The 12,158-nt window shown below is 34.4% G+C and overlaps 1 protein-coding gene across 4 annotated transcripts in view; it reads left to right on the forward strand.

The window, feature by feature from the left end:
- LOC148609079 (uncharacterized) overlaps positions 1–9,927 on the forward strand; it is a 31,008-nt gene extending 21,081 nt beyond the window's left edge. For 2 of the 4 annotated variants that reach the window (XM_088540657.1, XM_088540658.1), the window contains exons 6-9: positions 859–902; positions 1,675–1,737; positions 2,030–2,089; positions 4,936–9,926. In XM_088540657.1, coding sequence (XP_088396783.1) covers positions 859–902; positions 1,675–1,737; positions 2,030–2,089; positions 4,936–9,290 — 4,522 coding nt within the window. In that variant the 3' untranslated portion in view covers positions 9,291–9,926. Of the gene's footprint in view, positions 1–381; positions 466–858; positions 903–1,674; positions 1,738–2,029; positions 2,090–4,935 lie in introns of all 4 variants that reach the window. The other 2 variants (XM_088540656.1, XM_088540659.1) reach the window with 2 other exon arrangements.
- Positions 9,928–12,158: the final 2,231 nt, after the last annotated feature.

Raw genomic sequence — 12,158 nt, forward strand, 5'->3', positions numbered from 1 at the left:
GTTACCGTTTTCGTTATTTTTCTATGACAGACAAGACAAGTTCACGCGATCTAGTCTGTCATGAGTGATATAGCCTTTTGAAACACGCAAAGTAACAATAGCCCAGTAAAATTAAGAGGGTCAATAAATAAGTTAATCTGTGCACAGGACTACACTTTTGTATGACAATACACAGAGGTTCAATCAAAGTTAAAATCAACGTTGAGTTAAGGTTGAGACGTTTATCAACATTGATTCAACGTCGATTCAGCGCTAAAAATATGTTGCGTTTTATTGCCTTCGTCTAGACAACGTTGACACAACAACCAAACTCTTTAAAAGCTTCGCACCGCTGTAGTACTTTATTTTCCGATATGTAAATTAATATATCTATACAATTAGACCAACGGGAAGAGTGACTGGAGTAAACAAAACAGGCTGTTTGATCCATAATCACAGAGACGCTGCAAACCAAACAAATTTGAGGTAGAATTCGTGAAAAATCCACATTTCATGCAAACACATATTTTCACTAATCTAAGTGGGCAAACGCTCGACGCACACGTCCTAAAATCATAGCCTTCCTCCGTACGTATACCAACTTGGAGTCTAATCGCGAAGAATTGTGGCTTCCTAATTTATTATTCTTATTTATGTAGCTTAGCAGCTTCACAATTTATAGTATTTTTACTTTTTTATTTAGTTCCTCTTTAAACTCAAGAAAAGAAAGCACACGTATCTTCATCGGATTGTAGGGATTAATACAAATGTATTTAATTTATTTTCTACCGAGTATACAAATCAACATTTTTATATTTATGCATAACTTTTTTATAAGTTGAAAATCGAAATTTTGATTTGGTTTCTTTCATTTCTTAGACAACCGACTCATCATGACTTGCTTGGGAAGTACACACTCAAATGTAAGTCACAAATTGAGTTGAAAATATTAACACATCAACATAGGTTGTTCATTAGTAAAGAAAAACGTAAATAATATGCTCAAAGGGTTTTAAACTTGTTTATTTGCCATGAAGTGTAAACACAACATTTTATATTGTATCTATGAACCAAAGCATTGTTTGGGAATTTTAGCTAGTTATATTGCAATGCTAATTTCTTCAAGAATGCAACACTTTTTTAAATGCACTTAAACTGATTGCACTTGAGAAAATTTGAAAATCCCACTAATTTAAGATACGGGACTATCATATGTAAAATTGTCCATAGTAATTGATGCAATAACAAAATTTATTATCATTATTGCTGCCAAACCTATAAATGTCAATGCTTTTATTCGAATGACATCATTATAAAATATTCATTTTAAAACTTGTGGTTAATCAAGTTATCAAGGACCACCTCGGAACCATTCGTAAAAACCACACAGACATTAAATGCGTACTTCAAAAGTGAACGAACAGTATACAACAAATAATTTATTAATTGAAAACTGAAAAACGAAATTTTGCTATCAATGGTTGTATCATGACAATTCTATTCTGTTGAATTAAAGCATTTAATACTCACCTTTTTCTGTTTCGAAACTAGACATCTAATGTGTTATCATATTGCAACTCCTTAACAATTTATCGTGTAGGTTCTTTTCACTTCAAGAAATAACTTTTCATAAGCATGCGATACCACTGCTAGCAATCTGTAATGTCTTAAATACAATATAATTTTCCTTTTAAGATGCAAAATTTGATCGGAACACCATAGCTGGTATTTGTACGATGCTATCAGTTATCGTTTTAGGTAATTTAACAAATGTTATTGTGTTTTTTTAATCTTGTTATTGATATTGCATCTATTTGTTATATTGTTTTGTAGATATCAAATAAAAAGACCGATATCACAAATCATAGGAGATGACATAAAAGAAGAAAACACAAAATACGAAACAAATAACATTATCTAGATAATCTAGTTGCTTCATCGATAATACAAATAATATTCTCTATACGTGATCGTCTAAAGGAACCGGGAAAAGCAATGACTATGATTTTTTTTTATTTCAATAACATTCCCTTTATTTTGTCTACTTTAGGTCTTATTTGCATTGGTTTATTCCTGCTGTATAGAGAAGAAATTAAAAAGGACAAATCAGGTAGTGTTATAAAATCAAACTATGTGTTCATAAAGCGTTGGATGCACTAGTTTCAATTGTCAATATCCAATACAATCGGTTAATGATTAGACGATTTTTTTCTCGAAATCTCTTGGGATTTATTACTAAGAGTAATCAAGGGAACCAAGGGTATAGCGGTAATCAAAAGAATGTAATCCAGTAAAAAGACCAGACATGGAAAACAGACATACACAGCAAAGAACATAAAGTAACTAAAATCATACATACAAAGTAACAAAAGTAAATGAGCAACTCGGACCCCACTAAAAACTGTGAGTATGGACCAGATACACCGGTAGAGTAAGTTTTTAGAGTAGAATTACTACGTAAATATCCAAATAATCAAGTTGTCTCATTTTGTTTTGAGTAGTCATAATGTTTTATCGTAACTTTTATCCATTCATGTTTCATATATAAACGATAGCACTAGATCTGTATGTCGTTGTCACTGTGACAATTTTAAAAACAAATGCCACTCCCTTTTAATTTTACCAACTTTCTACACAGGCAAATGTGCCAAACATGAGAATCATATGGTTTGCACCATATGAGTATCATATAAATCGAGCACCATATGATAATCATATGTTTTTCACAAAACTAATGTTCATGTGTTTTCAAGCCAAAATTAACATATAAGAATCATAGGATAATAATAGGACTATCATATGTAAGATATCATATGATTTTCAGATGATTACAATATGATTATCATATGAATCGAGCACCATATGAATATCAAATGTGGCACATTTGGCTGTGTAGAAAGTGCCATTAATTCTTTCCTTTGCAATCAAATTACAAACTTAGTCATGTCTCTTTAAACATATTTTATGTTGTCGTGTAAAAAGCCATCTATTTTAATTTATCCCTTATGTGGTATATCATTTCATTTAAGTTCATGATTTAATGGCTTTATGTGTTCGCGTGGAATTTTGTCAAAATGGCCGCTGCTGAAGAATGAATTTCAAGCGGCTATCATTTTGTTACTGCCAAAACTGTTATAACTCGTATTTGGGGATCTTCCAACTAGATAGATTTAGCTAGCCGTCATTATGACCATTATTTATTGGTGCCTCGGCTTTTATGGGATCATCTATTTCTAAATAAAGACTTGTTAAATAAGTAGAGAGCTTCGAAAAGGCATAAAAACGATCCACTATGTCAGTGGTGAAAAGCAACAAAAACAAAAACAAAAGAAAAATATTATAAAAAAAATTCGGCCTTAATACAGAGCCTTGAGGGACACCAGTCTAATCTTTCCGCCAGTCTAACTTATTCCCATTGAATAACTTCTTAAATTAATGTTAATGTAAACAGTTTAAAATTGAACGATAAACCTCCATAATCTGATAAACTATGTACATAAACAAACTAACGCGCCTGCAATACTTACACCCACAAAAAACGGAATTAGTTTCTGTTGCCTCAGGAAGGTAAGCATGCTCTGCTCCACCAGCGTTTACATCATGTTCAAGAAAAAGATACTTCGTCATCACTACAGAAGTTTCATGGTTGTCAACATGAACTGTTGGATCGTTACGGTGTATCCATCTATGCCATGAAAACTGAGTTGTTCAGCATGTCATAATTTTTCTTTCCTCTTTCGTCTAAACTGGACTCCGAGGGTGTCTTCAGAAAAGCAAAGGACGCTTATCATACCGATGCACCTGGTCCATGCTCCCAATTTTTGGTGGGATCCGAATTTCTCATTTATGTATAAATTTGGTTATTTTGTGTTTTTCTTGTGTGTGTGTCTGTTTTTCATGTCTGGTCTTTGTCCCTGGATTACATTCTGTTGATTTCCGCTAGAATCTTGGTTCCCTTACCTACTATTTCGTAAACGTCAAATTTAGTGGGTGATACATCCGGTTCGATATACATGTAAATTCTATCTAAAGATAACTTTGCAAAGGAAACTCGTCGGAACCCTCATTCCTGTTTAAGGTAAAAAAAACGTACAGTCCCTCTATGGAATACTCTTCCCACTTGCCCCATACCCCATTGCCCATTGCCCCATCCCCATTGCCCCATTCCCCACTGCCCATCTCCCATTCCCAATTGCCCCATTCCCCATTCACCATTGCTCCATACCCCATAAAATGGGAAGTTTATGCCATACAGGTACTGTAATATATCATTTGTTTGTTTGTTTGTTGGGGTTTAACGTCCGAGCAGCAATATTTCAGCTATATTCAGACGATGAACATGAAATGGATGATAAAATGAACATGAAATAAAAAAACAGGATGGGACACAAGGATAATAGGGTCGACAAATTTTGATTGCCACTGGAAAAAGGGGGGATGGGTAAGGTCGGGCAATTTAGCCTCCTGTGGCGGAGCGCAAAGGTTCCTACTCCTATCGAATACCACAGCAGGGTTCTTTAACGTGCGAGGAACGTGGCATCTTTCCCAACACGGTGCACCACTATGGTTTGCGGTCAGGTTTTCCGTATTATAGCCTGACAACCCCAGCATGTAACACGCCAGGGTACCCCATTCCACCACCTGGGGCACACATCCCAGTTGCTGTGTGGGCAGAGCGCCTAGCTCCCGGCTAGGGTTCTGAGCACTATTTAGTCGCCTTATACGACAAACTTAGCGCTGCTGCAGGCCTATTCGTTTAACACCCGGACCTGCACGGGGCGTAATATGTCATGAAATAATATTTAAAAGCTGCATATGATAATTTACTTCTTTTATTTGTATTTAAAAAGCACTGCGTTAGTGTCATTGCTGATGGACCAACGAGTATTTAAAGATGAGTGAAATTGATATGCACGCATTTTAAAATGTTATTTTTTAATCTTTGTCTTTTATTAGGTTCTGTGTTTCACGAAAACAATGGACATGGAATTTCAACAGAAATATTAACTGATATCATGCATCTACTTAATACAACTGATACATTGATTATTGTGGGGAGTCCAGGATCCGGAAAAAGCACAATTTGTTCCCAGTTACTCAAAAGATACGAACACTGTTTTACGATACATAGGGTATCGACAACTATGGAGTTATTACCAGGACAAGATTTAGAAAATGACATTATGTATATTTTTGACGACGCCTTTGGGTCTATATCGTGCAGTTTCAAGCGAAAAGAATGGCAGAACTGCATGTGCAAACTTAAGGAGTGTCAAAAATTGAAAAGGCAACAAGGAAAAAGAACAATCGTAGTATTGACGTCTCGTGCTTCAGTGCTTCCAGAAAGTCTTCCCTTTTCCACTGAAATGAAATACATAGACAAAGACATGCGACACTCCGACCTATTGAAAATACTGGAATATCACATACACCAAAATGGCATAACTCAATCAGTAACCGACTACGATAATGCTATCAAATATTACTCGGAATGTAACGACAATATTGGATTTCCTCTGTGTGCTTACCTTTTTGCATCCCATTTTGCCACCCTTCATGACATATCATTTTTCAAAAGACCAATGAAATACTTAAGTTCTGGCTTTCAAAATTTAACCCATCTTTCAAACGTTGACCTTTGTATAGCACACATTATTTCCATTCATCGTGGGCATTTAATAAGAGACACAGACCTTTTCAATGATATATCAAAGGAAAGAATGAAATATTTAAATGTTGACTCTATTGCCGACATTGAAAGACATTTAGAATTCCAAATGGGACCGTTTGTTAAAATTGATCGTTCAAATACGGTGCAGTTCGTCCATCCAAACCTTTTAATGATATCCGATAAATTACTTCATGATGTTTTGAAATCATCTGCATTGAATTACATTTCACTTTATACTATGCATACATGTAGTAAACATATGAACATTCCTTTTGGAAATATCAGTTATACAAATTACTCACCTGACGATGTTGATATACTCATTTACAGACTTTTACAGGAAATCATGACTGAAAATGTGTTACTAGCTTGTTCGCATTCAATTTGGGATACTAAAAATGCTGCGCAGATTTTGGTACTTACCCTCGACAAATTGAGTCGGGAGCGTAATGAAGAAAAAAAGAGTGTCGTAACACGACTATTTGAGGTCGAAGATAACATTAAAGGTGAAGGGGTCTTGTATTGGGCAGTTTTTCTACAGAAGGAAATCTTAAGAAAAACATTACTTGAGCTTCTTAGGTCTTTAAAGGAGTTCGATTTAATTCCATCGCTTCTTTCAAGGTCATTGATAGGAGCATGTTATCACGAAAATCAGTTAAACACTGTAATTGAAATGATAAAATATGGCGCAGACGTATCTTACTGCAAGGCGTGTGAGTTGTGCAAAAATCAAATCAATCAAGCGGCATCTGATTTTTATTATGAGCACGTCTGTCCTTTACAGGCAGCCCTAAAATCTGGAGACAAGAGAATGGTGAAATACCTATTAATGCATGGCGCTGTTATTCCACATTCTAAGTGGATATTTTGGGATCTTCTCAAATCATTTGCTAAACATCAAATAAATTGCATTGCTCTTTTCGAGTTAAGTATGGCCATTGACAATATTTTCTCGCAAGAAAGAAATCGTGAATTTAGTTGTAGTTTCAAACAAATATCTAATTACAAATTTGACTTATACTGTGAAATGCTGGACAAAACTGAGTGTAGGGATCTGAGTGTCATTTTCTTTAAATTCATAGATTACTCATATGTAAGCAAATCGATTTGTGGGTCATTTTTGGAGGTAGGGTTAGATATCAACTCTCAAGACCATAGGGGCTATAACGCATTACAAGCTTTCCTTAGCCGTATGAGTATGAATCCCGATGATATAAGCCCTGAAGATGGAGAATTTGTGCGTTACTTACTAGAAAAAGGCTGTAATCCAAATAATAGAGGAACTGATGGAATGGTCCCCTTACATATGGTTATTGGTGTTAAAAGTTTAGAACTCTTAGAAATACTGTTAAAAGCCAAAGCCGATGTAAATAAAAGAAATAGCGAAGGTCTCACCCCGTTACACCTGTGTATTTCATCGGATGCAAGTGATGATCATAAACTTTCTGTTGCAAGAGTTCTGTTAAAAAACAAGTTAGACTTAAGTATACGTGACAGTAGCGGGAGGTTGTATACAAATTATCTACTAGATAAATTTCCAAAAGCAGGTCTTATTATTGAGTTATCATCTTTTCCTTTACATGAATGCCTAGAGAGTCCTTTAAGTGACAATGAGAAACTACGATATCTGGAAGCACTATTGAAGGAGCACAAAACCGAAAAGACCAACGTTAACACGAGAGACAATAGAAATTTTACACCTCTGTTCATTGCCGCCACGGAATTGTATAGTTTACCACTAACTGAATTTCTTTTGGATAATGGTGCCGATGCAAATATGAAATATGACTCAAATTTATCAATTATTCAAATATTGCTTTTATCAAAACGGCAAAATGTGGTCAACATGGTGGTTCTTTTGCTTCGATTTTCTTGTTCATTTATTTGTCATGACAAGGACTACTGCGGTAACAGTATAGTCATGACGGCATTGACAGGAATAACCAATAGATTCAAGGAAATCCGTGAAATTTTAGATGATAATGAATCAGCGTTAAATCTTCTATTATTTGTCAATAATCAAGGACAAAGTTTTTTGCATTTGTGCTGTGGATGCAGTCATCTCACAGACGACGAAACTGAGGAATTATGTAAGACATATCTATCTATAAAATCCGATATTGACACGCATGATGCTTGTGATGTATCCCCTTTAGAATACGCAGCAAAATGTAGAACAAATAGAAGAAAGACAGTTTTACTGTTGACGCAAAAATTAGACACAGTCATAGTCAGAAATACATTTCTCAAAAACGTTTTTGTCAATGGCCACCTTACTACTGATCTTTTAAAGATCCTAGAAGAGAAAGGTAAATTTGTTGAAGAATTTTCAGAAAGAAGGTTTATTTTGCATGACATGGCTGGCCTGGTACCAATATCAACAGACAGGGAACAAGTTACAATGCTTATAAAATATCTATGTAAAGAAGGAATAGATATAAACAAAAAAGATAGACATGGAAATACACCACTACATATTTCTTGCATGAACAATATCAACTATTATGTAGCCTCTACTCTAATTGAAGAAGGGTCGGACCCGACATTACAAAATGAAGAAGGAAATACTGCGTTGCATGAATGTGTTCAGTCCAAAGCTTCAGATATGATCATGGGTAAAATATGTGATATTTTTAAAAACATTTCTTTTGACTTTAGTATTCGGAACAAGAAAGGCCTCAATGTTCTGTTGGTATTGATAAAGAGCTCGTTTTTGGAAAGACAAGCAACATTTTTAAAATTACTTACATCATGTGATAATATAAATCAAGCGGACTACCTCGGAAACACATTATTACATCATTTAGTTATGATAGACGAGGATGACTATACTGTTGCTAAGCAAGTGCATGTTATAATGATGAAGAGAGGAGAACTCATTGATATTAATTCGAAAAATATAAAAGGGTCCACGGCACTTCACATGGCATGTTGTAATACAAGAAATACAAGAGTTTCTACTATAACAAAATTGATCAATCATGGTGCAGAAGTTAATATAACAGATGAGAACAGGCGAACCTGTCTTTTTAATGTCATACGATGCCTGCGTGGTCACGAAATCAAAATAATTCTTGAGAGGTTTGCTAGAGTTGCTATTCTGTTGTTAAATGACAGTAGTACTGAAGGAGATGGTGCTGAAACTCCACAACAAGTGGCACAGTCGAAAAGGTACAAGTATACTCTTTCTATTCTCGTTGACGCTTCGCCATCAAATATTGAAGGTAAACTTTCTGAAATCGCGGCAATTATTTGTAAACATTATAGAAATGGGAATCAGACATTCAGAATGCCAACATGTGATAAATTAACATTGAAGTTTGTTGAAAAATTGACAGCTGCTTACATTAGGGTTAGTCATTGTAAATTAGATGAAATTGAGATTGATGAAACTGGAAGTGATTATAGTAGTTATTTCCAATCAATAAACAAGTTTCCTAGGTACGTTGCGCAAGAACGCGAAGGTTTTGAGAATGAGCTTGATAATCAATTGTTGCCATTTGAATCGACGACGACAAACGACATTGCTACTGATACCACAGATAAATTATGTGCAGACGAATGTGCAGCTTGTTCGGAACTCGAAAACGAAACTGTACATAATGTAAACGATGGTTTAGAGAACTTTGAGAGCTTTTGATTGCGTTCGATTCGTTCATAATATACCTTCCAAAGTTGACATTCCTCTTTCTTGAAACAAAATAGTACAGTGACCTAGGTGTTTGATTTTTTCTTCTGTAGTTATTAATACGTTCGTGTCAATGAAACTATTTTTTGTATGAAAAATAGTTGATTCATTTTTTTTCACTTCACGATATGATAATGTATTTGAACACAAAAAAAAATAAAATAAAAAGAAGAAGTGTACATTTTTGTCTAAAAAAAATCATTAGAACTAAATAAAACTGAACAACTGACTTGAAACTAACGTCTTGCATCTAACATTAAGACCATCAGAAAGTTTAGATTAAAAAAAAAACACAAATCATAAGTAATCGACAATCAATTAATAAACAAGTACCGTAGTGTCAACAAAAGAATAATTTATAGACATCACAATACCTGGCATAATTGTGAAAACAAGAAAAAGAGATGAACTACATACACAATTAAGAAACAAAATAATAATAAAAGCATTAACATACAGAAAATGTAGAAAAAGAATAACAAGACATCAAAAACAAAGCTATAGCACTAGCATTGTGAATCCCCATTTAAAAACGGGATGGACATCAGGTACTCCGGAATTAAAAGCATAGTTTGCTCTGCCAGTGGTACCCGTTGTATTGCAAGTGAGTAAATCGTGTAAGACTCTAGCTGCAATAATTAGTAGAGTAGCGGACATTTAAAAAAAAAACCTTTTAGTTTTCAAGTTAAGGCTAATAGTAAGACGACACGCGGTTTTTAGTCTAATTCGACAGAAAAAGAAAACAAATGCCTATGATTTTCAACTATGTGTGACATTGTTATCTACTGTTGACCAGTTTTCTCAATTTTCAAGTTTTCGGAGGCTAACTCAAAAAATTCATACGACAGTGAGAGTGAATACGAATTTAACAATACGAAAGGCATCTTAATTGATATGACTGCATGCCGTTAACACCAAATTGGGTAAATAATTCCGAGTATATATCAGTCTATTTTATCACTTCCTACTGTGGTAAAAAACACAAATTTTACCAAATTTTGAATAATAGCAGGGAAATTCATTTTTTGTTATTTCTGACTAATTGTTCAAGAGTAATCAAGGGAATCAGGATTCTAGCCAAAATTAAACGAATGTAATCCAGGAACAAAGATCAGACAACAAAACCATGTTCAAAGAGCCTCATTGTAAGAAGTCTAGCGCGATACAAAAAGTCTGCGTAGCTACGGCAAGTTCTAGCATAACGTGAGAGTTGTGATGTGAAAACTCCATACTCAGGTGTTGAAGGGATGTTGCCACAGATGAAAAGAAAAATGACAATTCTGAATGAAAGTCATCACGTTTGTCGTAGAGTTTGGGCAATAGTTTCCCTTTACCATCGATATATAAGTGTAGATCAAGGAATGAGGCTGACTTCACGGAGTCTGTAGCATCCTTTATCTCAAGTTCTTTGGGGAAGATACGATGTATCAAATCTTCGAAACAAGGATTGTTAAACGATGATACGTCATCAATATAGCGGAAACTGAGGTTAAAAGATCTAGCTAAACAGTGTTCTTTCTTTCGGATCAGATCGGCTATAAAGTCAACTTTATAAGAGTGAAGGAATATGTCAGCAAGTATAGGAGCATCGGCATGCTGACTGTTGAAAAACGCGTCCACCACACTGGACAAATATATTGTCGATCAAAAAGGCCAGCATTTAAGCATTAAAAAAACACCTTCTTCTGTATATTTGGAAGATGATTTGGATTTATTTTTTTTTACAAATTATGAGGTATCTCTACAAAAAACTGTTTATTTGTGTCTAGGCGTGTTTTTAAGTCAGGTAAAAAATTCTGAAAATATTAGTCTTGAATTGAGGTTCTCCAAAAGGAAAACGAATTGTAGAATTTTTCAAGTATATGCATTTAAATGGACCGGAAGAGTACAGTCTTCACAGAGTATGTCTCTGTGGTTCTTTTTAAAACCTTCACTGCAAACTTCACATGAAATCTTAGTTGGGTCTGGGTTGACGGAAACATCGGCACTAATTGGGATAAGTAGGGCTGTTCCAGATCGTAATTGCTATTTAGCTATATATGCATGTTGAAAATAATTTTGTTTATGTTTCGCTATTTTATTCTTTTTGTCAGGATACAGGCATATATATTTCAGTAAATAATCTAATTTCTTTTTAATATTTCCCTTTTTAATATTGTTGAACGAAACATTTGTTTTCTTCACAGACTCCACTTTTTGTCGCCGATTTTCAACTAAACTATCTGCGCAGAGTTTGCTCTGATATTAGTTTTATTTAAGTATGAATCATTTTCAATCGTAAAGCATGTTTTTTTTTTCTCGAATGTCACGTTTAAAGTAACAAATATGATTTTGTTGTCCAAGTTGTTACGTCCAGCAACCAACATGGGATGTTTTAATTCCTATTAAACATTTTTATCGATTTATTTTTTTTTAAATTCAATAAAACACATTTCTGATCTATAGTGTTAAATATTACACGGGAAATAAAATTATCGATGAAATGGTCGATGCGGTAAATTGATTTTCTCAAAGACACTGTAGGAATGAACATTAATAAATCTGACATGAACATTTCTCATCGACTTGGACCATTGCAGTATAGACAAAATAGACAAGTAATAGTGAGATTCATGCATAGAAAACATAAACTGGAAGCTTGCAGAAAAAGTAAATCCTTAAGAGACACAGTACGTCATCAAAGATGATCTCACACAAACTAACCAAAACTTTCTGAATGAGCTTTATAATGAGTCAAACATTGACAATACATGGTCCAATGAAGGAAAGATATTTGTGAAGATTAAGGACAGTGGACACATTCAGCGTGTGTATTAACAA

Source organism: Perna viridis, chromosome 8 (genome assembly GCF_037379345.1).
Source record: "Perna viridis isolate PV_CMFRI_1.1 ecotype Kerala chromosome 8, ASM3737934v1, whole genome shotgun sequence".
NCBI lineage: Eukaryota > Metazoa > Mollusca > Bivalvia > Mytilida > Mytilidae > Perna > Perna viridis.